Raw genomic sequence first — 27081 nt, 5'->3', positions numbered from 1 at the left:
TTGGTGCTTTAGCTCATGACAGCTTCCTCTGAAGGATGTCACAGAACCAGCTCTGAAGGGGCAGCACCAGCCTCTCACAGCAGATCCTGCACCCCTGGGGAAGGAGAGGGAATCCTCCAGGGAGCCCCCTCTCCTGGTGATGTCCTGACCTCCTCCCCTGTTTCCTCCACAGATAATCTCTGGCCAGCAGCTGCCAAAGGTGAACAAAAGCAAGAACTCCATTGTGGATCCCAAGGTGACGATAGAGATCCACGGGGTCCAGCAAGACAACAACAAGAAGCAGACCAAAGTCATCGAGAACAACGGTGAGGGGCTTTGCTCCCAGCTCTGCTCCCATGAGCAGGAACCTTTTCTGTTCCTTGGCAAGGCTGCTGTCCTGTGGGCAGACCCATCCAGGGCACCCAATCCTGCCCACACTAAGCAGATACTTGGGGTGTTGTTGTTCTTCTGTTTGGAGACAGAAATTCCCTTTAAAACAACATCAGCCATGTGGGTTGTTTGGGGCTGGCTGCCAGATTTGCACAGCTAGAGCTTTGGAAGTGCTCTTTACCTCCCTGCAGTTGGGTTTGAGCTGGTGTGCAGGGGTTCTCACCAGGATCTTCCCAGAGGAAGCTTCTTGTGGGTGTACCCCAAAAGTGTCACAAACTCACAGAAGATTGATGCAAGGAAGCTCAGGGGTGTCTGCTCCAGCCTCTGCCTAAAGTAGGGCCACACAAAGTTTACTCAAGCTCCTCAGGGTATTTCCCAGATGAATTTTGAGTATCTCAGAAGCTGGAGGACCATTTCTTACCAGTCAGACATGGCTGTGACTTCCCTCTGTGCACTGAGGGTTTGGTATCATGGCCTTTGCTCAAACACACTCTGCTTTTCTGTGTGGAGTAAGAGCCAAGCACTGGAAAGCTGGTGCATATTTTCCTGCCTGCTAAAAATGTTTTCCTTTTCCTCTTTCCTGTTTGAATAAATCTGGCCTGGCTCCTAAAGCTCGTGGCCATTTCCGTCGCCTACAATAATTTTTACGGCCTGTCAAGTGAAAGTTGTGTAGGGAACATTTCAGCCCTGCCAGGCCTTTTCCTCAGGGCTGCTGAACACTCCCAGCCCCATGGCCAGCCCTTCCCTAGCTGGAACAATACTGGAATGATGCTGGAATGATAAGTGCTGCCCTGTGGAAAGCAGATCAAACAATAAAGGCACCCCAGGCCCATCTCAGCACCTTCAGGGCCAGATGAAATATCCCTGCCTCACAAGCCCTGCAGGACCAGCAGGCTCCAGGTGACATTTTGCTGTCCTTGGTCTCTGCTCTGCACAGGCAGCAGGGTTTTTACCAGGATCTCCTCTCCTGTTTGCTCCTGGGGAGTGGTTTATTGACACTGCACTGCCATGGCCTGGAGAGAGGGCACTGAGCTTGCTCTGCATTTCATGTGTGTCAGTCTCAGCTTTGTTTGCTTTGTGATTCTGGGCCACGTGACCCTTATCCAGACTTGATTATGCTTTTTGTAATCAGACACTCCTCATTAACTTTTCTTGCAGACAGGGAAATTGGGGCACAGAGTGGTGCTTAGATGGATTATCTCAAGCAGTTGGAGAGGCTTAAGGCCCCAGAAGGCTGTCTCAACACAAAAGCACAGCTTTCCTCTCTTCCCTCCCCTAGTTTAGGGTTATAGGAGTTTGCATCTGGTCCAATGGCAACCAAAGACATCCATGCAGCACCCAGCAAGAGCCTGTGGAGCAGAGCTGAGTACCTCTCCTGCTTCTCACTCTGCTAGGACCAAGGTCTGCAGTGAACAGCCCAGGCTGAAGGATTTATTAATTCCAGGCAGCAAATCACAGTATCAAAGCTGGGAACAAGGCTCTTGGCACCTCCTCAGAGCCGTGGTCTGAGTCACATTAGATTGACAGGCAGGAAAAGTCTCCATCCATGTGCAAACACCTCAGACCACCATTACTGCTGACATCTCTGACCTCCATCCTTGTCTGTGTTGCCCAGGCTTTAACCCAAACTGGAATGAAGAGTTTACATTTGACATAGAGATCCCTGCACTCACCCTGGTCCGGTTTGTGGTGGAGGACTTTGACATGTCGACCAAGAATGACTTCATTGGGCAGTACACCCTTCCCTTCACGAGTCTGAAGCAAGGTAAGGCCCTGCTGCCAGCTCCTCACAGCCACTGAGCCCTTTGGGAAGCTCCAGTGTCCTGGATGAGTGGTCCAGATCCATCAGAGCTGGGGTCAGAGTGGATTTTTGGGCACCTGTTGTCACCAGAGGCCTTGGGCGCGTTGTGTTACCCATGCTCAGAGCTGTGCCTCTGGACCTGCCTGTTCAGCACCCTCTGGGAAATGGGGACAAAATGCTCTGAGACAGGGAGATGTTTGTGCAGGGTCTTGGCAAACATCAGCAAACACTTTTCCAGATGGACTAAAGGCCATTTTCCATCTGTGTCTCTGCTCCCAGGTTATCGCCACATCCATCTCCTGACCAAGAACGGAGACCCCTACTCCTCCTCCACCCTCTTTGTCTTCGTCAACATCCAGGACTGTGAGTAGCAGCCTGGCTCCCCCAGGCCACAGAGAGCCTCCCTACAGACCTGGAAGGAATTCAGCGTGTGAGAGCCCTGCCAGTGCCAGGGTCAGTCCCCAGCACCTGCCCTGGAGCAGCACTCGGTGCTCCATAGGATCCCTGGTGTGAGACAGCCATCAACCTTCTCCCTGCTGCTGGAAACATCCTGATGCTGCTGATGAGATTAATCCTTTTGTACCTGTTCAACCGACCCAGCTGTGGTTTTAGTTCACTTTATTTCCATTTTTTTAACGTTGCTTTTAGCGAGAGGACAGGGACTCCTTTTTTAGTGAAGTACAGCTCTTGGGTTGGGCTCGGTCAGGCATCTGGGCAAAGCACCCAACATCTGTGCAAGGAAAAGGCTCCCTCAGCACTGCAATCAGTGGCCAGGTGCCAGGTGGCTCCTTGCAGCTGCAGGTGTCACCCATCTTTCACCATATGAAGCCCTAAATGGGGACACCGTTCCCCTCCTTTCTGTTACAGATTAAAAAAGAAAGCTGCACTACAAAGCCCCGTGTTATGTAACCCGAGTTTCCTTTTGTGTTGTAATAAAAAATACATGAGCACTACTCTGCCTGTGTGCCTGGCTCCCAGCCAGGACACTTTGCATTCAAAGCCTTGCTCTCATCCTGTGAAGGAGAAAGAAGCTGCCGAACAGCAGATTTCCCTCTGACCCAAAGTAAAACCCACTCAAAGGGACCTCAGAGAAGGTCTTGTGCCAAAGACAGAGGGAGCAGGCTCAACTGCTAGCAGGGCTTTTTTTGTTTTGTTTTTTAAATACAGTAAAACTTTGTGTTTTTACAGAAAAATGTCATTTTTTAACAGACAGGAAGTAGATGTTGGTCCCAGTTGCACTGTAGAGGTAACCCAGCACAAGAATGTTTTGAGAACAACACAGTATTTATGGCAACGAGTGACTTGTCTTCAAGTAGAGCTACAGAGTTAAGGGAATATTGTTGAAATAAAGTAATATATATTTTGAAGTGCCAGCTGTGTTGCTAACAGTACATTAGACTATTAAAAGTTTAAAATGAATTCTGGAAGCGTTCAGTTACTTGTCACTATTTGCCTCTTTGTCCTACTTGAATGCAACATGCATGAATCTGGAGATAGACCTGCTTGATTTCTTAAATTATCAGGATTCCTGGGGGTTCTGATCCCTGGTGGTGAAGACAAGGGGCTGATACCAAAGATGTTAATGCCCTTTTAAGCATACTCTGGTCATCTTATTTTTTAGTCCAAAATAGCCTGGATTTAGTGATTTTTAGGCCCTCTGCAAAGCTGGGATCCTTTTAGCCCTCCCTGGAGTTTGTTATGCTGCAGTAAACATTGGACACATTGATTTTTCCTCTTGACTACAATACTGTATGATGTTGTAAACCATTGCCAGATTAAATGTGAATTAAACCCACACCTCAAGGGCTGATATTGCATTAACCACCAGCCAGCTCTGGAAGAGCTCAGGAGTGGCCAGTGAGGCAGAGCAGTGACACAGTCTCTCCAGGTCACCTCTGGGATGGGGCACATTGTTGGGGACACATTTGAAGGCCAGGGATGGAACATCCTGGACTCCCACCCAGGGACAGCCTGAGTTTGGTCCCTGCTCTCTCAGCACTTTGTTTTAGGGAGCCATGGGATGAAAAGCAGAGGTGAAGGTGGTAAGAAATGCTCCTGTCCCCTCACTTGTACCAACACCAGCTCTTGTAGGGCAAATTAGAAAGAAATTCTTCCCTGTGAGGGCAGTGAGGCACTGGAAGAGGTTTCCCAGAGAAGCTGTGGATGCCCCATCGATGGGAATGTTCAAGGCCACTTTTGGGGCTCTGAGCAGCCTGGGACAGTGGAAGGTGTCTGTCCCTGTCCATGGCAGGAGGTTGGAACTGGATGAGCTTTAAGGTCCCTCCCAATGCAAACCATTCTGTGATTCTGTTCCTCTGTGAGGTCAGATCAGCCTGCTGGGTTGGCTGTGAATTTATCACTTGCAGTTTTTGGGTGGCAGGGTTAGATTTCAGTTGGATTATTGAGCTAAAGCCCTCACCTGCCTGCTGTGGCCAGCACCAGAGAAGTGGGGGACCAGGTGGCCAAGGTCAGGGTGGGCTTGGAGCATTGCACAGAGAGGCTGGGGTTTCCTCTGCTTGTTTTGCACTTAAAGGTAGGCAAGATCCATGGGATGAAAAAACATCCTTTATCAAATAGAAACAGCTGGGGAAAGCTGCTTGAGCCAGGTGAGAAAGGAGCTGAGATGGAGATGGGGTGGGCAGAGCATGATGACAATGCTGCAAGGTCTCTCTCCCCAAAGGAAGGGACATGTCCATGTTGTTATCACTTGAGCTTATCTCTGAACAGATCAGGAAGTGCTGCAGCCCCACAGGAGGGAAGAGCAGCAGAAACAGGACGTGGCCACTGACATCACAGCAAAAGGCACCAAAGGGAGGAGTGGGAGAGGATCTTTCTTTCAGCAATCAGAGGTGGGGAGTAAAAGCAACTCCCCCATGAGAAGAGGAGTGCAGCAGCAGTTTCCATCAGCCCAGGTATCAGAAGGCTCTGTGGGCTGTGAAATCCCAGGCTGGCTCCTGAGTGCTGGCAGGAGCACTCCACTCATGCTGGTGAGCGTGGTGGCCACAGGAATTAAAGCAAATTGCAGCAAACTCACCTAATCTCTGTAATTTCACTGTATTTTGGCTGGCCTTCATCTGACTGTGTGGAGCTGGTCAGGCCCACAGGTAGGTGGCATTCCTGCATCTTACTGAGGAGCACATGCAATTCTTCCATTTGGGAGCTGGCAGCAGCACTCCTCAGCAAGGCAAGGCAAATATTGCTGATTCCAGCAGGGCCAACAGAGGTTGAAACGTGGGTAATGTGCACTGATTGCATCTCTTGTGAACACAACAGGAGCAATCACACAGGTAATTCAGCTGATTTGTGTCTCTGCTTGATGCTTAACTTACTCTGCACAAGGCATTCCAGTGGGCTTTGGGCTGCACCCTCAAGCAGAAATGGGATGAAGTGGAATAGGAATGGGGACAAAACAATGGGGTTGGGGTTTATTTGAGTTAACTACCAATTCTTAAACACAAAGTTCTGCAGCCCAGTCAGACTGTGACACTTCTGCAGAATGATGTGGTCCTGGATGTGAATGAAAGCTCTTTGCCCCTCAGTCCACAGCCTGGAGCTCCCCAGCTCCTTCCCATGTCCCTGCAGCAGGGCAGGGCACTCAGGCCAGGTACTGCTGCTCACTGCCAGTGGGGGCTTCAGGAGCAGGGTACATGGGCATGGGGGACAAATGGCCTGAGCTACTTGGAGCTTGGGGACAGAAGGGGCTCCACCTCCTCAGTTTTTTCTTTTCTTTTCAAAAAAATCCAAAATTCCATTGATGACCAGGTGTTTGAAGGATCTGTGGCCCTGCAGAGCTTTTATCTGCTGCCATCCTACCCCGCCATGCTGATCACAGACACTTACAGGGCTGCTGCTGGATGTTTATTTGGAATCACTGATCAGGTTGGAAATGGAGTAAAGCTGCAAACCCACACTGTCTGAGTTTTTAAGGTGGTGTTTCTTCCTTTAGTTTACAGTTTTGTCCTGTAATCACTGACTGCTCACATTTCCCACTGCCCTCCCCAGTCAGACTGATCCCACAGTGTGGAGCCAGCACTCTCATGGACATCACAGGGATGGAGCCTGATAAAAACTTCAGTAGGACACCCTCTGCCTCAGGTCACACCCAAACCCCTCCTGGCTTCCTCAAGCCTCTGCTCTGTGGCCAGGTGGACTCTGACATTCACCTGGCCACAGTCAGGGAGGCCAGGTGAGATTGCAGATGCTGTCTGAATGAGGAAAAAATAGAGTCTTGTCTGGCAGTCAAAAATCAATATTTGTGTCTAGCCTTCAGTGTCATCATCCTCTGGAAACATCAGCTAATAAATATGCTCATAATAAATGCTTTTATCCCCCAAACCAGGTTCTCATGTGTTTTACCTGCCCTGGGCTATGCATGTTAATCTGGAACTGATTCTTGCTGTTTTTTGGTGAGCAGTTGTTCTACAAGGTGAGAAGGGGCAGAACTGTCTGGTGTCACTCACAGAGTACCTCATCAGGCTTGTTCCTGACCTCAAGGCTCCCCCTCCATCCTCTGAGGGCTTCCCCCTCCTCTCCCCACCCAGAATTCACACAGCAGCTGCAAATGGCCTTTGTCTTGACTAACTTTAAACTTCTACAGATGAAGGAAGATCATGGCCTGGTGCACGTGGCAATTTGCAAAAGGGAGAGGAAAGATGAGGCTACAATGCAGTTGTGTGGCACACGCTTGTCTTCATGGCTATCAGAAATAAAGTGTTTCAGGAAGAGGCAAAAATCTTGTCAAGAAGCTGTTCCTGAAAAAGGTTTTTCCTCCTGGGGTTCTGGGTCTGCAGGGAGAAAGGAGCCATCCCCTGAACAGAGGCTGCTGGAATAACTGAGCTGGACTGGGGAGCTGGGTTGGGATCACTGAGGAAATGCCTGCACTTCTTTCCTGCAGCTCCTAAGGGAGCAGGGGCTGGTCCCAGAGTCATCAGATGCCCCCTGCAGTCTCAGAAGAGTCCAAATTGCTTCTTCTCATTCTGCTGCTTCCATTTGGGCATCTGGTAGAACTCATCCTTGGACTTCCCAAAGATATCGTGGAAATCGGCATCGGAGAGATAGCACTGCAGTGAGAAGAGAAAGGACAGGTCAGCTTTGGCTTTTGCAGAGCCTGGGACACCCCCATGGCTGCATCCCCTCCCCACTGTGCCAGAGCTGACCTCTGACTCCAGACCAACAGCTCCTGCTCAGCTCCCTGTCCTCGTGCTGGGAAATGCAACATCCCAGCCCACTGCTCCTCATGCCACTTCCCAAAGCACCGGGGAATAAAAGCCCCCCAGAACAAAGAGATGTTCCAGTTTTGAGGAGTTAGCATGCTCTGGCTGGAATTTAGCCCCTGCTGATCACACCGTGGCCAGGACAATTTATGGCCCACCAGGGAAGCTCTGCTGGCCAGAGTTATGGGCAGTGATTCACAGTGAAAGCATCTTCCCCTGCTCAGTCCCTTCCCCTAAAATATTCACTGGAAATGTTCACTCCCATTGCTGGAAAAACAGGGTTTGCAGAAAGAGGGCTCATCAGAGATGCTGACAGAGGCCCTGTGGGAATGGGAGGTTGAGTTTTTGTTTTTTCCTGGTATTTGGGGTAGAAGAACCCATCTAGAGCCCAGCTGTGGTCATGACTCTGTGGGTGCTGATCTGTGCCAGATCTGTTGGGCAAGACATTGGTCAAACAAGGAATACAAGGAATAGTGGGAATCAATTCTCTGTCCCCCTCATCAGCTTGCTTGGATTCAGCTGCAGACACTGCCAAAATCCTTGGGCTGACTGGAAATCTGGGATGTGTAATTTCTTCTGAAATTGAAAATTGCTGAAATGCAAGTTTTCTGACAATTTAAAAAAAACCCAAACCATCTCTTCTGGGAGGAAGAGATGCAAATTCTGGCTTAGTTCTCAGCTGTGTCACCTTGTCCCCCTGTCCCTCTGAGGACAGAAGTTGGGTGGCAGAGCAAAACAATTCTACCAGACGAAAACATTTTTTAAAAATTACTACTTAAAATTATTTTTTTCTGCTATAGAAACCCTATAATTATTTCAACTAGGCTAAAAGCACCACAAGGTGTCCCTGTGCACAGCAGGGGCTTGGAACTAGACCATCTTTAAGCTCCCTTCCAACCCAACCATTCTATGGTCCTATGAACTTCCTCACACAAAGCTCCTGCTTTTGGTGACACCTGGTTGTCACAGACATATTTTCATGAAAAATCCTTTCCTTAAGATTTTTCCTCCTGAGAAGCTTAGAGGCCTCAGGAACAACATGTAAACAATGATTATCTACTGCTGTGGAATGCAACAGGTGGATCTGTGATTGGGCCATGTTGGTTTGTTTGTAATTAATTAATGGCCAATCACAGTCAGCTGGCTCGGACTCTGTCTGAGACAGAAGCTTTGTTATCATTCTTTGCTATTCTTAACTGGCCTTCTGATGAAACCTTTCCTTCTATTCCTTTAGTATAGTTTTAATATAATATATATCATAAAATAATAAATCAAGCCTTCTGAAACATGGAGTCAGATCCTCCCTCATCCAAGAACCCCTGTGAACACTGTCACACCTGTGTGTCCTGCCAGTGTCCCCTTGAGTCTGAGCAGGACTTGGTGGTCTAAAGCACACTTAGCCAGCTGCAGGTTAAGTTAGAAAGGGATCAAAGCAGCAATGCTGTCACCTCTTTTTTAGTGGGATCCACGCCTTCAGGAAGCTCATCCACGGTCCTGTGCATCAGCACCTCTCGGGAGTAAATCCCTTCCCCGTTGGGCACCATGGCAGGGCTGCTGTGGCTGTTGTTGCTGTTGTAGTTGTTGCCGTTGCTGTTGTAGTTGTTGCTGTAGCTGTTGCTGTTGCTGTCACTGTGGCTGAAGTGAGATTTGTACTCCGAGGAGGCACTGGCTGCAGCTGAACCAGCCAGGCTGGTGGTGCTGAGGGTTCTCTTGTTCAGGCTGAGGTTGTTCAGGTCCTGCCAAACGGAGGAAAACATGTCATGACGAGATGCTCTGGCAGAGCAAGTTGGGGATGATGCCAGGATCTTTCTGCTGGGGTTCTGGGGGACTATTTCTGGCACAGGCTATCTGTAGCTCCAAAGCAGCAAGGGGAAAGTCCCAAGTGAAGTGTTAGTGCAGTGCCTCCATAAATGCTACACCTTGGTGTTAGGACTGCTAAAAGCACACACTAGTGAGAGCTCTTACAAATAACTGAGGATACTTACAGCAGTCTCATTCTTCTCAAGATAACATCAGGGGAAGGCACATGTGGGATGACAGAAGGTGAGGTTAGATGTCTACCATGTCTAGAACATCTAAATTACCTGCACACCCCTCCCTGATGAGCCATCTCTCCTCACCCAAACCTGCCACTTCCTTCCAGACTTCATCCTGACCCTGGCCAGGGCAGAACTGACCCTGTGACAATGACATTTGGGACTGCTGGGACATCATTAACTTTGGAGGATCCCCCACTGGACCATGCCCTTCTTGACCAGGGGACTCATGTTTGAGGTCTCAGGGGCTCCACCACTGTAAACTATTCACAAAACACTTAACTACACCCTCTTAGAGCTGCACACACCTTAATTTGTTCTGCATTAGAACAGCTGGACAATGTCCTGCTCACAGATGCTTCTGGGCAGGACTGGAAAAGGCCCAGAAGGTCTGGGTGTATTTCTGGGTAATTCATCACATCTCCCTCTGCTCCCACAGAGCAGCACAGCTCTGATGCTGGCAGCCTGAGGTTGCCATCCCTGCCCTGGTCCTGGTGTCCCCTCCTTGGTGCAAACAGGCTGGGGGATGTGGAGGTGTGTGAACCCAGGTGCTTCCTACTTGCATGGCCAAGACACAACTCACCACTTTGATCTCCGATATGGCCGACACATCTCCCAAGCTGTTCTTCATTTCCTCGTAGGATTTGCCATCCTAAAGGGAAAGAGAGAGATGTGAGAGCCATGGGCTGCCTTTAGCCCACATTCCTGGGTCATGAGATCCTGAATTTTAAAGCCCTGTGATGGCCACTGATGTGGCAGCTCCTGCAAACCTCAGGCCCTGCAGTCAGAAAAATCTGAGCTTTCACTTGAAAACAAAGAAAAAAAACAACTGGACTTCAGCCTTTGCAGTTGTACAATAACAGGTGGAACCGGGAAATTTAAAGACTTCGGAGCAGAAGGCAAATGAACAGAAATAATATTTACTGCTGGATTTAAATCTTTTACATTTTTGATGAATCTTGAAATGCCTGAAAGTATTCCTTTTTCCCAACTTTCCTCATTCATTTAGCTACAACAACATATTTTTCAAAGCCTCAAGTCCTTCCTTCTTGTAATTAGGTGCCATGTATTACCAGATACCTCTAATTTTGTATTAAAAAAGAAATGGAAGATGCTAGATAAATTGGCAAAGCTCATGACTGTGTTTTCCTAAGCAGCCAGGAGATGTCAGTTCTTAACAGAAACATCCAACAAAGTTTCCCAACAAGAACAAGCAACATAAACACATGGACTGCAGAGAAAACAGATTTAAACCCAAAACTGAGCAAAGAACACACACCAGATGTTTCTGGGATGTCAACAGTTTGGATGGCTTGTCTGTAGTTGCTGAAGCTGCCTACAGGGGATATTTTTAGAGGCACATATTTTATGAGCTGTATCCTTGTTTTTCAGCAGTTCCTCAGGGAAAAAAAAATAAAACAAACCCACAAGTTTTGACCTTTGTTCTAAGCATCAACATATTTTAAGGGTCACTGTGAGCTGCTGTCTTATCTCTCCAGATCCAGCTGTCAAGACTGCATCCACCACCACATGGATTGGGAAGAAAGACAATGCAAACTCAGATACAGGAAATAAAACATCTCTGTAATAGTTTTCCTGCAGTGTGGAGTCCTGGGGAAAGAGGGGAGAAAGGAATTTTTCCTTCCTAGTCATCTCTGGGAGCAGGTTTCCATTTCTACATAGGGAGGAGCTGGTATTTGCAACTCTGGTTTTGAAGGCTGGTGTGCAGGGACCAAGGGTGACCTTGCTCAGGAGCTCCTGAGCTCTGATGGGCTTTCCACAAACCTAAACAAGAGACCTGTCTGCCCACATATTTCTTTTCACCACAGTTTGCCCTTAAAGCTGGCTCATAAATTTGCCTCTGTGGCTGCACTTTCAACAAAGAACTTCTGTTGCTTTGGTTTATTTTCTTTTTTCCTTTATGATGTGGGTGGGTCTTTTTTCCCTCTGAGCTTGATTTTTACTACTCACAGTCCCCACCTCTTTCTGGCTGAAATCAAAAACTTGATTTGGAACGTAATATTTATGAAAATATGAACACTGTGAATTTAAGCACATTTGCAAAAGCCTCTGCTTCACCAAACAGGGGCTTTTTTATTGGTGAAGGAGCAGAAGCTGCTTCAGACAGCACCAGGAACTCATGTCCTCATATTTTGAAGGACCCTGCACATGGCAGGGGGTTGGAACTAGATGATCTTTAAGGCTCCTTCCAACCTAAACCATTCCATGATTTTGTGAAGCTCAGGACATTTCCTAGTGAGGTTTCACTCCATGCACCCTATATTCACTGACAACAACACCCTCCAGGCCCCCCTGAGTAGCCTCAGGGCTTTTCCAGCAACTCACACTCCATTTGTAGGGGTCCCAGGCGTTGAACCACCCTGTGAAGTTGAGGGGTTCATAGCCCTGCTTCACCAGGATGATGGGAGTTGCCAGGTCCCTCCCAGCTGGATGGGTCTTGAGATACTCCTTGGCTGAGGCAATGGCCTCGTTCCTCTCCTGTGTGTTGGAGGCTTTGCCAACCCAAAGGAAAATCTGCAAGGGGAGGAGTTGAAGGTCAGTGAGGCATCAGAACCTGTGCAGACACAGCTGTTTTTTCTCCCCTCCAGTGGAAGTAAAGACAAGACTGGAAATGTGTTTTCCCAACAGTCCCCTGTGATTCTGAGCCCAAATTTACCCCCAAACAAGGAAGATTTTGCTTTTGAGACAGGCATGGAGCATAAATATTTCTGGGGTAAACCCTGAAATGGTTTTTTGGAATAGAGCATAAGTATTTCTGGGGTAAACTCTGAAAGGTGACACCTCTTGTACGTTTCAAGGAAGCTGAACCCAGTCACAGGCCAAGACCCAACACAATAAACACCAACTAAAGCCATAACCTGCTTGAAAACATGGCTGAGGAGAAGGGGAGGAAGCTTTTTCTGACCTCTTCCCATGTGTCCAGCAGCATGACATCATCTTCATCCAGGTCCTCCTGGCAGAACCCGACCACCTCCGTCATGATGAAGCGACCTGTCTGGTTGGAGCACTCAAAGAGGCGAGGCTGGTAGTGTGTGACCTGCTCCTGGAACCTGCCCCGTGCATGGCAGGGGAGGGAAAAGCAAGAAATGTGGAAATCTTTCCCTCCTGGCTTACTGCAGGGCCCTGGAGCTGCTTGTTGTGGCCTTGAGGGGAGAGGTGGAACATGGCAGCACCCATCTAAAGGCCTGGAAGCCAACAATGTCAGGTATCAGGAGATTCTCAGACCATTTTAATGATTTTCAATGTTAATTTTTTTTTCTCCACCTAAAAAGGAAAAAGCAGAACCCTTCCCTCATTGTGGCAATGAGCGTGGTGTCAGGTGAAAGCCACACCAGATCACTTTTTGCAGAGGAAACCACCACCAACCCAGAGTGCTGGAGAAATCTATGTTATCCAAGATCAGATCTAGTCTCATGATTCTCCTGGGGCTGCTGCTGCTAATGGAACTGGAAATGGAGCATGTGGTTCCTGCAGCCCTCAGGACAAGATATGGGATAGTTTTACTGGGGAGAAAGGAGGATGTAGCACACCCTTGTCTGCAGGCTTTGGACCTGTAGCTCCCACTTCAGGAGAACCCCTGGCCCAAAAACCAGGAAAGAAACACCTTGGTGTGGTTTCTGATAGAAGTCTTGGTGATATTCTGGCCTTGTGCTCACTTCACTGAGGACACAAAGCATTCACATTCCTGAAAAGTTTTGACCCCTTGCCTAATGTCCCCTGGCCAGAGGAACCAGCAGGTCACAATTACCTCTTTTCACTGGCATAAGGTGCTTTGCCTCCCAGAGCTTCCCAGAACTCTGCAGGCTCCTGTCCTTCCAGGATGGTGTGTTTGTCCCTTCTGGAAACGATGTCAGCCACCATTTTTGCCATCTCCCGCTCATCTCCGCTGCATCCCTGTGCCCAGGATAAAAGATGGAGGTGCAGTTAGGGGCAGACTGGCAAAAATTATCCGTGGGGAAAAGCTGGCTTGGTCCTCTGGAGAGCATCAGGCCTGCTTGAGTGCTCTTGAGCTGATCACTCATGATCACAATAATTTCTAGTCCTTGAAGGGACATTTAGTGCAGCCAATGGCACCTAGAGCAAACCTCACAGAATGACAGAGTGATTTGGGTTAGGAGGGACTTTAAAGATTATCAGGAACCTTCCACTCAAACAGGATGCTTCAAACCATATCCAACATGGCTTTGAACACTTCCAGGGATGGGACATCAACAACTTCTCTGCTTTTGTTTGATCTGGCATCTCATCCTGACACGCAACTGACACAAGATAAAGGAATTTGCTCTCACCCTGATTTCTTACAGCTGGAAAATCTGGGATGATTTATTGATCTGAATGAAAGTTGTATGAACACCTACAATGAGGTGAGGTGAACCCCAACATGGGTTACATTTGTAGAGAAGGCTTTTACTGCCTACCCTCCACAGAGCCCTTTCCTGGGTGCAGTTTCCTCACAGAATCATTGAATCATTAAGGTTGAAAAAGACCTTTAGTATCATGAAGTCAAACCATCAGCCCATCACAAAATCATGTCATCAAGTGCCACATCCACACATTTTTGAATACTTTTGACTCCACCATTGCCCTGGGCAGCCTGTTCCAGTGCTTGACATCCCCTTCTGTGATGAAAATTTTTTAGTATGTAGTATTAACCTCCCCTGGCACAACTTGAAGCCATTTCTCCACTGAATTAATGGGCCACCTGCCCTAGGATTCATCTCCATGACCTAGCAGAGGCAGGAGACTCAAGCCCCACCTCACCATTTTCAGATCCTTTTGGCTGCCTCCCTGTGTGTTGCTGCAGACTCACCTTCCCACACCACAGGTAGCAGACCTGGCTGGTGCTCAGCAGGAAGACATCGTTGGAGTTGAGGGAGGAGGCTCGGGCTGGCACCTCTGTGGCCTTGGTGTTCACCTCATCCGTGCCCCTCACCTGGAAGAGGCGGATCGCCGGCTCGGGGCTGCTCTGCTGAGCCCGGCTGGTGCCGCCCTGCAGGGAGAGAGGGAAGGGCAGCTGTTGTGATTTCAGGGTTTACCCCAGAACCTCAGGTCCCTCCCTGATAATTCCCTGCCAGGTGTGTCAGTCACCTCTCTTTCCCCCTCCCTTGCTCCCTGCCAAGCACTGTCTGTCCATCCTGGCATTCCAGAAGGGCATGGAGTGATTTGCAGATTCAAAGGATGCCCTCCACCCGAGGGGGCATTGGGCCATCCAGGTGTCCCTTGTCCCTTAGGAACTCCTCTCCTGTACCTGGTTGGTGGCACCCTACCCCTTCCCTCCCCGTCTCCCCCAGGTTAAAGGAACAGCAACCATGCTGTGGTTCAGGAGTTCTGTTGGAGCTGTTGCTGGATTCAGAGGCCTGTGGGCCAGAATAAAGCTCTGGATCCAAACCCTCCATCAGAACCCACTCTTTTCCTTCCCCACCACCTTAAAGCTTCTCTGCCAGAGGTAAACCTGAGCTCCTGCAAGCCTGGACTTGTCCCCAAGCCCCCAGCTGCAGCAGCCAGCCAGCCAAAGGTGTCTCTGGGGTAAAACACCACAGTGCCGCCTATTTGGTTCAGCACCAAGGGCCAGACAAACTCAGGCTCATCCTGTCCAGCTATATTGGGATTATTCCAATAGGTAGCACTGAGAGGTGAGGAGGACGCACAGATCCAGGATGTGACTGATCTGAGGAAGGCTCTGGGCAACCCTGCCCACTTGCAATTATGTGTTACTGTCACATTTACCAAAAAATCCCTTCACTAGGATTTCTTCTCCTGGGAAGCTGAGAAGCCTCAGAGAAAAATCAAAACAATATTATCTCATCTGCTTCTCCTGTGTTTTGCTGCTTTGGAAAGTGGTCTGGAGGTTGCTTATCAAAAAGGTGGTTGTTTAATTGGTTTCATGTGAATTGTTTTTATTGGTTATTAAGTATAACCAATCACAGCCAGCTGTGTCGGGACTTTGGAAGAGGGAGTCACGAGTTTTTATTATTCACTCTTTGTTAAGCCTCCTGTCTGTATCGTTTCTCTATTCTATAGTATAGTTTTAGTATAGCATCCTATACTATACTGTACTATACTATACTATACTATACTCTAACTATAATATAATATAATGTAATGTAATGTAATGTAATGTAATATAATATAATATAATATAATATAAATATCATCATAAATTAGCCCTCTAAGAACATGGAGTCAGATCATCACTCCTCCCCTTGTCGGGGTTGCTTACAAATTCAACAATAATGAACCATGGTTCTGCACTGAGCAGGTAAGGAAATACAAGTATCTTCTGATTCCAGGTCAGAACGAAACCTACATGGCACAACTCCCACATTTCTCCCTGATTATGGAGTCCTGACCAGCTCCCATCAAGATGCTCAAGGTCCATGAGACCAGATCTTGGTGTCTGTAGAGGATGTGCCATGCAAACTGGGCAGGGCATCTGTACCCTGATTTCCAGCGGTGCTCATCTTAACTGAACACCTGCCATGGAAATCATATAGTGGGACCAACACTCAGAGCTGAGGGCAATTCCCCTCTCCCACAGCCACATGTGGAATTTCTCCACCACATATGTCAGCAGCCAAGGCAGCAAGTGAAGTGGGTTGGTAGTTATGTGATGTGATTGAGGCAAGGACAATGCAAATCATGTTTGTAGGATATTCTGAATGACCCTCTCTGGATAGCAGCACTGATAATTCACAGGATGACTGCCTTATTCTAACTCTGCAAAATATTTTGGGACAGAGTCGTAATGAACTCCATACATCACTGCTGAAGCTCAGGGGTGGAGCTCAGTTGAGTTGGGTCAGTCCAGGTCTGTGTTTACTCCAACAATGCTCAGACTGCTTGAGGAGTGCTAGAATGTCCAGTCTGCCAGTCTGGGAAGGGCTGACAGGCTCCTTTCTTGAGTATCAGCTCATTTTGATTTGACTATTTCCACTGCAGCTGCCAAGCCACTATTGGTGCTCCCACCTCCCAAAGCCAGGCTGCTGGAACCCAGGACATTCCTCTGACTGCCCTGGAGGACTCGAGACCCTGGCAGGGGGCTCAGAGACCTTGGCAGAGTCACAAACACCTGTGCCTTTGATTTTAGCCCATGGAAACAATTATCAACTTTGTGTGAGGATTTACAAGCCACAAGGGTTTGAGTAGAATGATGGTTAATTTGTCACAGGGTGAAAAAGTAGATCTTTGGGGATTTAGAAGGGGGGTTCAAGAGGCAAGATGGAGGAATCTGGACGTGTGCTGTCCTTCTTCTCCTTCTTCTTGCCCTCCATCTTCTGCTGTGATGGTGACACTTGGATTGGTTTAGAGTAGAGACAGACTGTCTAACATAGGTGATAGGTATTGGAAAATTATTGTAAATAAAGTGCACGTAGGTTTTAGTATAAAAAACTAACACTGCCCCAAGGGTGGTCAGTGTGCCTCAACCCAACCTGCTGGACAGACCTCAGCAGGTCAGAGAAAGAATGTATTAGATAAGAGAAAATAAACAACCTTGAAAACCACAGCTGAGGAATCTCGATGACTTCTTTGGTCACAGGGCTGGGGAAAAAGACTCTTTAATACCTGGGGAGCCATTTCAGCAACACTAAACTCGAGAGCAGGTTACCTCGTAGATGACCAGCTTGCCCTTGAAGATGGCCAGGAAGTGCCTGGGCTCCTTGCCCATGGTCACCCGCACCTGCACGGCCTCGTCCCCGTATTTCCTGTCCAGCTCGATGGCATTGAGGGCACAGGCAGTGATCTCATCCACGGAGGCGTGGCGGCCCTGGGGGACAGGGGGGTGACACACACAGCGTGATGAGAACAGGGGTACAAACCTACAAACCTCTTCACAATTCAACACCTGCCAGTCCCAAAGTGTGTAATACCATGAGACCAGAGTTAAAACTTCCAGATATTTAAATTTCACTGGCATTCTGGTTTTGCAGACTTCAGAGTCCCATTTTGAAGCTTCTCTCTGCATGAAGATATACTTTAAAAAGGAAAGCAGAGATATCCATATAACCACAGAACTCTAGGAACTGAGGCTTTAAGGGACAATCCAACTCCAAACATTGACCTCAGCACTGTAAGCCCCATCATTCTCCACTCTTTTTGTCTGATTTTGCTGATGCTCAGCCTGATGCCAGTTTGGGATCAGTGTCCATGCTACCTACAAAGGACAGCTTGGGATATTTGAAATTGATGAGCAAAGTGTATCTGAGTTCTTCTGGGTGCTTGGGTTGGGATTTCTGTGTGCAATTGCTTCCTTCAGCTTTAGGCTTGTACAGCAGGCACAGCACAGTGCCCTCTGCTCTGCTTTGACCTACCTGCCACATGTAGATGATGTAGTGGGGTCTGCCTGACCTCAGGTAGGTGTACAGGACCAGGTAGCAATCACCCCCATAGAACTGCCCATACATCTTGGGATTCACTGGCTGCATTTCCAAGTTCTCAATCCTCCACACCTAGGGAACAAAAAACATCTTGGTGAGCAGCTGTGGAGTCAAGGTGAGGACAGAGCACAACCCTTTGGCTACCACACCACTGAAGCTTCAGGTGCTCCCTCAGGTCCCACCACTGGAGGGAAGAGATCAGTGCCAGCCTGTGGTGGTGTTCACAGGGGTCTCAGGATGAGAGAAGAGATGAGGATCTGACTCCATGTTTCAGAAGGCTTGATTTATTATTTCATGATATATATTACATTAAAACTATACTAAAAGAATAGAAGAAAGGATTTCATCAGAAGGTTGGCTAAGAATAGACTAGAAAAGAATGATAACAAAGGTTTGTGGCTCGTCTCTCTGTCTGAGCCAGCTGACTGTGATTGGCCATTAATTAGAAACAACCAACATGGGCCAATCACAGATGCACCTGTTGCATTCCACAGCAGCAGATAATCAATGTTTACATTTTGTTAGTGCAGCCTCTCAGCTTCTCAGGAGGAAAAATCTTAAAGAAAAGATTTTTCATAAAAGATGTCTGTGAAATCATGAGGAAGCTGTGAAGTGCCATGAGGTCCATCCTCAGCCTCCTCCAAGCTGAACAAATCAAGAAATGCTTGGAAAGAGGCTGATCACTGCACCCTCTGCCAGCCAAAGGAGCTGTCTCACCTCGATCTCCCCAGAGGCATCATCAACCATCCTCTGCTCAGCCGCCAGCTCAGGTCTGGCGTGGAGCTGGGTGGTGTCAAACTTCACCTGCTCCACCTTGGCTGTGTCAAACAGAAAAAACCAAGGACAAAATCAGAATAAAAACAAGAATCCAGTGACTGCACCACGCAAACCCTTCCCACAGCCCTCACCCACAACCACTGTACAGCAAGCAAAACCCAGTCCAGGTTTGCAAAAAGCCACTCCTGCCCCCAGTAAACCAGTTTTTGGAATATGCAAGAGCAAACCCACTTCAGTGTTGATCTGTGACAGGCTGGAATTGGCCACACAGCATGGTCCAGTGACAGCTAGCTGGTAAAAATATTACTCATCTCCTGACTGAAATTTCTTAATTTTTTCTCCAAATCTATAAATATTTCCCTCCTTTTAAAATGCTGATTTCAGAAATAAAATGCCTACATTTCTCCTGCTCATGCCAAAGAAAGGGAGTATTTACAGACAGCATAGAGAGAAACAGAGATGGAGAGAAAAGAGAGAACTTGCAAGGGAAAGAGATTTGTGGCTCTCAGGCTGTTATTGATGGAGATGTTCAGCATCTCTGTCACCTTCCCATCATTCATCAACAAGTTCTCTCTCTTTGGAATTGTTTAATCTTTGGGGTTAATGCTTTGTAATATTCCCTTCAGCAGTGTGATAAATACACCATTTACACCCTGTGTAAATACAGCATCATTCCACTGATGTCAGGAGGGGACTGGATGGATGCCAGTGTAAATGAAACCAGAGCTCCTTATCAGGCTCGGCATTAGCCCTTCATAAAGGAAATTTGGGAGATTTGCAAGTTGGAAATTTTGCATACAATTCTTCAGAGAGGAGTGACTCTCTGACAACATTTATATTCAAAGTGGCAATTTGGTTTATATAAGAAAATTCAGCAGAGCTGAATGTCCTTCAGTTCATGAATCCTTTCCATCAACTGAAGAAGATGGAAAATAAAAGGCACCAGGAGAGTGTACATTAGATTTTTGAGATCCTGAAGGCAGGAGACAGTTGATGTGAATGATGCTCCCTCAGCTATTGCTTAGCACAGGTAGGAAAGACAAACCCAGGACCAACATGCTCACCAATTTTGCCTGTAGTGTAGACCTTGCCCAGCCCTTGTGTTTCGTTCTTTTCTGTCCACCTCTGGAAGAGCTGTTTGAACATGGCTGACTCTGCTCCATCATTGATCACCTCCACGTTGGTGGATGAAGGATAGCCTTTGGCTTGGATAAAACCCTGGTGGGGTTCACAAAGGTCATTAGTGAGCTTTTTGCTTTTTACAGACATGAGAAGAGGGGTGTGGACCTGAACCAGCTTGAAGAGTGTACCTCACTGAACACAGGGTGGGATTCAGTCCAAGATTTGCATTTGCACTAATCAGAAGTAACTGAAGACTCTTGCTGTAGTATGATGTTTACTTCTGTCTTTAGGGGACTGAACCCTACCCCTATCTCTTTTCTCCAAACTTTTTGTCCCTCTCTAAGCCAGGAAAACTGCTCTGCCTGGTAGAGAGCATAGGAGTGAAGGGGTGGAGGTAGCTCAGCACCTCCAGAACATGAAGTCTGTTCTGAAGGGAATAAACTCTTACAAATATTTTTTTCTTCTTTTTTTCTATTTCTTTCCTTAAACCCATATTATTTCTTTGCAATAGCGCTACCGTATTTCCACAGAGGTGCTTGATGCAATACGAGTGGGAAGAAAACGTTCTGTGTTCTGCCACAATTCCAAAATCCTGGTTCAGTTTTGGGAACTGCTCCTGTGTTTATCTCAGAAGGCTCCAGGATGACCCGAGGTGCAGTGCTGGCAGCTGTGGGAAGGAGCCTGATTGTGGCTTTCTGAGCATCCAACTTGTGCTGTAAAAGCTGCAGCCACACACTGCCCTCAGGGAAAAGCAGAGCAGATGGTTCTCCCATCCCTCCCACCTGCCACGCTGAAAGACAGACATATCTTTTGTTCTACATGTGTAGCTCAGGGCCAGAATTTGCAGAGATGATTGCCTACTGAAATGAGTCTGAGTCAAGCTCTTGAAAGGAGCACAGAGGACAGTGAGATAAGTTTTAAGGCATTTTTAAGCTTTTCTTCTCTGAGACAATAGATGCAATCCTATTGAAGCTGGAATCTCCAGGTAATACCTTACTGAAGGTGGACCCACTGAAGTTCAGTATGTCCTAGTTAGATCTCATGGAAGATGAAGCCATTTATGGTCTTCCCATAAGTAAATGTCTAAATAAAAGCCGTGTTCCCTCATAGTCTTCACTTCAGCATGCTAACTTGTAAAAAAATACCAAGTATCTCACTTGCTCAGGCTCCCTTGAGGCTAATTTTTTCTTAGAGGAAGAGCTGATGAATGCTCTGACAGAAAATAACACATGGATGTCAGAGCCCCTTTATTATCTGTTTATGCACCTTTTTTGGTCAAATTATTGACCCTGCTGATCCTCTCTGATTCCACCATACCTTGAACCAACAGTTCCCAGAAGTTCACTATTTACCACTTAGAAAAGTATTTTCTTTTATACTTGATTTTCTTTATCCATTTTTTTCTTAGTTTTAGTGGCAGGTCTTAGTCCTAGCACAACTTGATGACTAACAATTTTGTATTTATGTCATCATGCTTCCCCTAGACACTCAACTTCTCTGTTATTACACAGGCCAGCTCCCCAAGAGCTACACTTAATTGTAATTAGTGGTCAGATCTAGATCAGCACGTATCAACCGCCCACGACATCGTTTGCACTCTATTACAACTCACCACAGCTCGAGTGAATGCTGCTTTTTTCTCTTCTGGGCTGGAGGCTTTTCCTCTCCAGACATAAATTTTGAAGCCACCTTGGTCTAAAATGTAGCAGTCCTGAGGTTAAACCAAAAAAACAGGAAACAGAAAAAAACCAAATGTGAAAAACTCTGTGCAGAAAAAGCTCATCATTTGTAGCCCAATCAGGTGGATCCTTGTTGAAGATTTAAGTTAGATGCATATCCAGCTCATTTCTCTGCCTTGCAGAGCTCTAACCCTGGTGCAGCCATTATCAGAGGTGACAGAGAATGAATTTCTTGGTTTATAAATGGAGTACAACTATTAATTAATTAATTTCCATGGTTTATAAATGGAGTGCAACTACCACCAACCCCACTGGGCAGGGTTCACAGGTGTGGGCACAACTGGCCCAGGCTGCTGATTTAACTAGTGAAGTATGTATTTTTCTTAGGCATTGCTCAAAACTGTCTATTACCCCTCCACAGGAGGTGTTCTCAAACCAAAAACACCACCAGCTCTAAAAGAGGCCAAGAGAAGTGTACACTGAAATATCTACCCTACCCTGCTGCTCCCTGCATTTATGCCCAAATCTGCTTCTAAAGGAGCAGGAAAGGTCCAAGTTAGACATCTTCCGCATGAACATTTTGTCCTCATTGATATCCCTGATCTGAAGCTCAGTGTTGCACTGCTGTGAAGGAAGCAGGATCCCAAACCCAAAGGGAATGAGGGGTGTGCTGAGCCCATCCCCATGCAGACAGCTCCAAACACACTGTGGGACCAAAGACTGCTCCTTTTTTAAACTGAACTATGAAAGAAGAACAAGGGCTTCACATGTCTGCAAAGGGGGGCTGAGATTTTAACAAGGCTGACATCAGGATGCAAAGGGGAGTGGGAGCCTTGCGGCGCAGTGCTGTGCTGGAATAGGCTGGTCTGCACTGCAGAGAATTAAGGATGAGCAATTCTCTGCCAAATTTCAGTCAGAGGAAAAGCCTCTGTTTTCTGAAAAACTCTGCACAGAGGGTCTGTCAGGAAATCTCCTTCCAGGGTGGGTCACTGAGACCAGCCACTTGCTATGACAGGAAAACAAATCTCTCTGGTTTCGTGATCAGAGTATTTATTTGCTCTGGAGTCAGCAGAGGGAAGGCTATCCTTGAACATCAGGTATTAAGAAGCCTTCATTCCATCTGGAATTTATTCCTGGTATGCAGCTCTCCCTCACTGTGATTGCCAAGCTAATATAATCCTTGGCTCAGAGCACCAATTTGCCATCTCTTCTTGGAACAGCTTCAGCACACCACCTACCTCCGACTGCTGAGATTGTAGCAGGGCTAAGCTGTCCTAACCTAACAGCAGGGCTAAGCTCTCCTAGTGATGGAAGGCCTGATAATTTTCAGGAAACAGGTGCTCAGCTGAAAACAAAGTGAGCCACAGCCTCCTTTTCTGGCTGCAAAGGCCACTCTGGCTTTGTCTCACCTCGTGCTGCAGCAGATCCTGTGTCAGGGGCCGGGTGGCGATCTCCTGCACCACCAGGTCATTGTCCTTCTCATAGACACTGCAAGACAGAGCCACCAAGCTGAGTTAGACCCCACAGAGCCCCCTGTGACAAGAGACAGGGTTGGGAGCACAGGACTCACTGGTAGAGCCTGACGTTGGCTTTCTGCAGCTCGTCGGCTTTGGTGTCGGGGACGGCGTCGCGGAGCTCCCCGCGCCTCTCGCCCAGCACCATCCTCATGATCTGCATCAGGTCTGGAGAGTCCCTCTCGTTGTCAATGATGCCAATCTGAGCACGGCCGCCCCTCTCGCTGTCCCTGATGCTCCGAGCCAGAGCAAGACCCTGCACAAGGACCCACAGGGGTAAGTCCTGACACACACCCCACACCCAGCGAGCCCCAAGCAGTGACTGAGAGCCAACAGCCCCAGCCAGGTTACCACAGCTCCCTGAAGCTCCTAGTGCCTTCCAAATTTAGCTATTAAAGAAGCAGATATGTTTGTAATGCCTGATTATTAACTAACTCGTAGGAAAATATTGCTAATTGCAGTCGCTGTTGATGCTGCTCCCACAGGGCACATGGGAGGAGGCACATGGGAGCCACAGGCATGTGGGAGCCACAACAGGCACTGCCTGCGTGTGACTGTGCTCCAGCAGGTCCAGTGGTCCCCTGGGATGGTCTGGGGGACAGATGAACACATGCTGAGGCCAACGAGGCAGGATGCTGCAGAGCTGCAGGACCCCGGCCACCCCACAGTGGCATTTTACATTTAAATGTTTCAAGTGTTCAAAAACGTCGATGTCTTCTGTGAAAAAAGCAGCATGAAATGTCAAGCAGCTAATTAGGCTGAAATCTCCATCTTCAATTGATTTTTTTTTTTTGTTCCCATGACTCCTACTGCAACAGCTTTGAAAGACTCCTCTCTTTATCTCCTGTCTCTTTATCAGACATAGGGGATGACCTGCTTGAGGCCTGAGATGAACCCAGCAGCCACGAACCTGCTCCCCCTCCCGTGTTGAGGATTGCTTTGTACCTTCTTCAGCACCAAGAGGATCTCCACTGTGCCCCAAAAATGGCATTCCCTGTGGAGATTCCCCCTCTCCCAGTTCATCAGGGGACACCACAGACAGAGCAGACCCATCTGCCTTTTAATATTATAATAACCACAAGCTTGGCTACCAGCTTTGCTGATGACCTGTTGCTGTATCTTGCTTTATTAGATCTCTGTATCTTGGCTCCTGTATCAGTAAAATAAGGGTAATGATCCCTTTGCAAAGTGCATTAAGAGCTATAGATGTGACCTATCAGCTTGTCTCATACTGACCAAGCCAGAATTCCCTGTTGATGCTGTAAACAAAAAATTAAAATTAATCTACCCCGAGATGGTTACTGCAGCTAAACCTACTGGAGCTGCTGACTTTCTAATCCTTGTCATGCAAACAACAGGGCACAGAGGGATGGAGATGAGCTCCAGAGAGAGCTGGATGACTTTCTGGGGCTGGAACTAGTGATGTGCCCTTGGCTGCCTGTGAAATGCAACTTGAGGCCAGGTCTGAACTGGAGCAAAGCAATTCCATGGGCCTCTAAAACCACCAGATGGGCAAGTAGAAAATTTATGATTATTTGGTCATATCTATGTTGTTGGTCATAAGATTTTCACTGTGAAAACACTGTGAGCTTTTTTCTTCATTTTTTTCCATAGGCATAAAAAAATGTCACCTTAAGCCAAGTGTCTTTTGCCTGTACTCACCCTGGATTTCTCAGCAATGCTGCAGCTGGGTCCATTCCACTGGATCAGCACTTTACCAAGGTCCAGCAAGAACACATCTCCCTTGTTGAAACTGTCCCAGGAGAGTGCTACCTGTCCCAGGGAAATGAGAGAGTTTGGGGAGGACGAGGAGAGCTGCAGGTGACAAGTCCCAGCCATGGGGATGTAAGAACAGGTTTGCAGTGACTGCTCATTCTGCTGGCACTCAGCTCCTCGCTGAGCACAGTGCTAACACCAAACCCTTAAGTAAGGACTTGAAAACTGTCCTGAAATAGAAGTTCTTGAGCAGAAATGAGATACCCACCTGTAAATCTGCTCAAAAATGAGTGTAGGAAGGAGGAGAGGGAAGGAGAAATGATCCATAAGAAGAGCAAGGTCTTCTTCTTACCTCTGTGGCTGACACGTGCTTCTTGCCCTTGACGTGAAGGAGACGCTTGATGTTGTACATGTTGGTCTCCACGTGCTTAAATCCTGAAGCCACTCCTCCCTTCTTGTAGCTGTTGTGCAGCAGAGAATAAAGAGTTAGAGCTGGTTAGAAAATACCTTCCCCTCTATCCTCTGAGAACATCCCAAGATTTTGGTGGCAACTGAAAAATCTAGAGGCAAAATAATCTCAAAGTCCTAAAATTGCAGTGGCAAATATTGTGCTCCTCACTGCTGTTCATGGTCCTTATCAAGGTGTCTGTCTGCCTCCTATGGGTGTTGTGTTGCTGCTGTGCACACAATTATAGAATCATAAAATCATTTAGGTTGGACAAGACTTTCAAGATCATTGATTCCAAGCATTAAACATCCTGGGAGAAGATGAACAGGCAGGTCAGTGATGGTAGTGGAATTGTAACACAACCAAACTGAAAATCCCATTGATCATGGCAGTGGCATCCCAAAATTGAAATATTCCATAAGCATTCAATTAGAATATGAAACAGACTTGGCAGAAAACAAACTTCCTGCTAGAATTTTGTTTTCTTCAAAATAGCTATTTTATTAAAAGCAGCCTAGACAGGAAACTGTGGCCAGAAGCAGAACAAAACTGTAAACACGTACAGGACACTGTGTTTCTCTCAGATTTTACCTCCCAGTTTTTTTCTTCCATCCTTAAACACACACTTTGCAGCAGCCACTCTCAGCACTGTTATCACCTCATGCCACAATGTCATCCCCTCTCTTGGGGCAACTTTGCACAATCATGAGAGGGCACAACCTCACACAGAAGTCCCACAGCCCTTTTAATGTTTTTTTGGGTGAGTTTAATCCACTCTTACATACCCTAGACCATTTTAGAAAACAGATCCATTGCTCACACTGCAGTAATAACTGACACAATGCTATTTAGGGGGAAAAAGGGAACAATTGTTGATTGTAGTTTTTGCCATGTGGGTAACTGATGTATTTTAGGTGGAAGGGTACTGGCTATTGTAGGTGGAAACTTTCCACTATTTTAGGTGGAAAGGTACTGGCTAATGTGGTCAGAAATGTGACTCACAGCACTCTAGACTTGTTTGGCCCAGCTTAAGATACCCACAGAAGGATGCTGTGGTGATGAGTCTACCTGCCAAGATGTGGAAAGAGCTTCCTTTAATTTCTCATTCTGCCTCAGACTTCCTCACTGACCACGGGGATGTGGTTTAGACCCAGATGAATTCTAACCCATGCTGATTTCAGAGGCAGACAGGTTTCCAAACAGACTGGTTTTGAGGGTCTGATTTTCAGTCCTTCATTGTCCCCTACTCATCTTCAAGATGAGGCTAAAAGCACTTATCTCTCTCAGAAAAGTTCTGAGGAGATTCATGAGAGGTTGTTGAGATGCACAAGACAGAGATATCCAGCCAGACTGGGATGGAGGATATTGACCCAGGATTTCTGAGTTTCCTTCAGCTGTTTGAAACCAGAGCACTCAGGCTGTTTATTGCCAGTGAAGATCTCCCTTGGAGGACAGTAACTGGAATCCTTCCAAAAACCCAAGAGTGAGCAAAGACCCTGGGATTGGATTCAACATATCAACATATCATATATTCAACATTATCTTTTAGATGACAAAAGTTCAGTCACTTTTTCCTTCCACTTAAGGAATATTACACCCACTATGAGCCAAATCAGCATTTCACTGCAAGGTGGATATTAGTCTGAAGTGCTCTGAATGGGCACTTGAAAGTTTGTGGAGGAGAGAAATGAAGACCCTGAGGTGAACAAAAGGGAGGTTAAGATTCATTTACTGCAAAAATCTGGGAAAATGACCAGTGGAACAGAATGCCACGGCTCCAGACTGAATAAGTAATTCCTTCAAAATGGGAATTCTTTGTTCTGAATTTTAACCAGCATCAGTGCTGACCCAGGGAGGTCATTCTGTCCCTCTACTTGGCATTGGTGAGGTGCCACCTCGAGTGCTGTGCCCAGCTCTGGCCCCTCAGCTGGGAAGGACCTTGGGACACTGAGCACATCCAGAGGGGACAGCGAGGCTGGAGAGGGGCTGGGAACACAAACCCTGAGAGGA

At 47.3% G+C, this 27081-nt stretch overlaps 2 protein-coding genes across 3 annotated transcripts in view; one reads left to right on the top strand and one right to left on the bottom strand.

Annotated features, from left to right (window-relative positions):
• The window catches only part of PLCD1 (phospholipase C delta 1), a 56261-nt gene extending 53463 nt beyond the window's left edge, over window positions 1–2798 (top strand). For both annotated transcript variants that reach the window (XM_054273478.1, XM_054273477.1), the window contains exons 13-15: window positions 173–305; window positions 1985–2134; window positions 2450–2798. In XM_054273478.1, the coding sequence (XP_054129453.1) occupies window positions 173–305; window positions 1985–2134; window positions 2450–2541 (375 nt within the window). In that variant the 3' untranslated portion in view covers window positions 2542–2798. The remainder of the gene's footprint in view (window positions 1–172; window positions 306–1984; window positions 2135–2449) is intronic.
• Window positions 2799–6868: 4070 nt separating this feature from the next.
• Window positions 6869–27081, bottom strand: part of VILL (villin like) — a 37586-nt gene continuing 17373 nt past the window's right edge. The window contains exons 5-21 of the mRNA XM_054273797.1: window positions 24976–25084; window positions 24570–24680; window positions 22964–23163; window positions 22803–22881; window positions 21327–21425; window positions 19657–19810; window positions 18533–18633; window positions 17750–17887; window positions 17047–17205; window positions 14251–14430; window positions 13189–13334; window positions 12346–12490; window positions 11766–11954; window positions 10003–10071; window positions 9369–9380; window positions 8832–9119; window positions 6869–7230 (exon numbers count right to left, since the gene is read on the bottom strand). Coding sequence (XP_054129772.1) covers window positions 7117–7230; window positions 8832–9119; window positions 9369–9380; window positions 10003–10071; window positions 11766–11954; window positions 12346–12490; window positions 13189–13334; window positions 14251–14430; window positions 17047–17205; window positions 17750–17887; window positions 18533–18633; window positions 19657–19810; window positions 21327–21425; window positions 22803–22881; window positions 22964–23163; window positions 24570–24680; window positions 24976–25084 — 2293 coding nt within the window. The 3' untranslated portion in view covers window positions 6869–7116. The remainder of the gene's footprint in view (window positions 7231–8831; window positions 9120–9368; window positions 9381–10002; window positions 10072–11765; window positions 11955–12345; window positions 12491–13188; window positions 13335–14250; window positions 14431–17046; window positions 17206–17749; window positions 17888–18532; window positions 18634–19656; window positions 19811–21326; window positions 21426–22802; window positions 22882–22963; window positions 23164–24569; window positions 24681–24975; window positions 25085–27081) is intronic.

The sequence above is a fragment of the Melozone crissalis genome, unplaced genomic scaffold, assembly GCF_028551555.1.
Source record: "Melozone crissalis strain CALT ecotype California unplaced genomic scaffold, PUWL_Pcris_2 ptg000016l_1, whole genome shotgun sequence".
Classification (NCBI taxonomy): Eukaryota; Metazoa; Chordata; class Aves; order Passeriformes; family Passerellidae; genus Melozone; species Melozone crissalis.
This window is presented reverse-complemented; position numbering and strand designations above follow the sequence as displayed.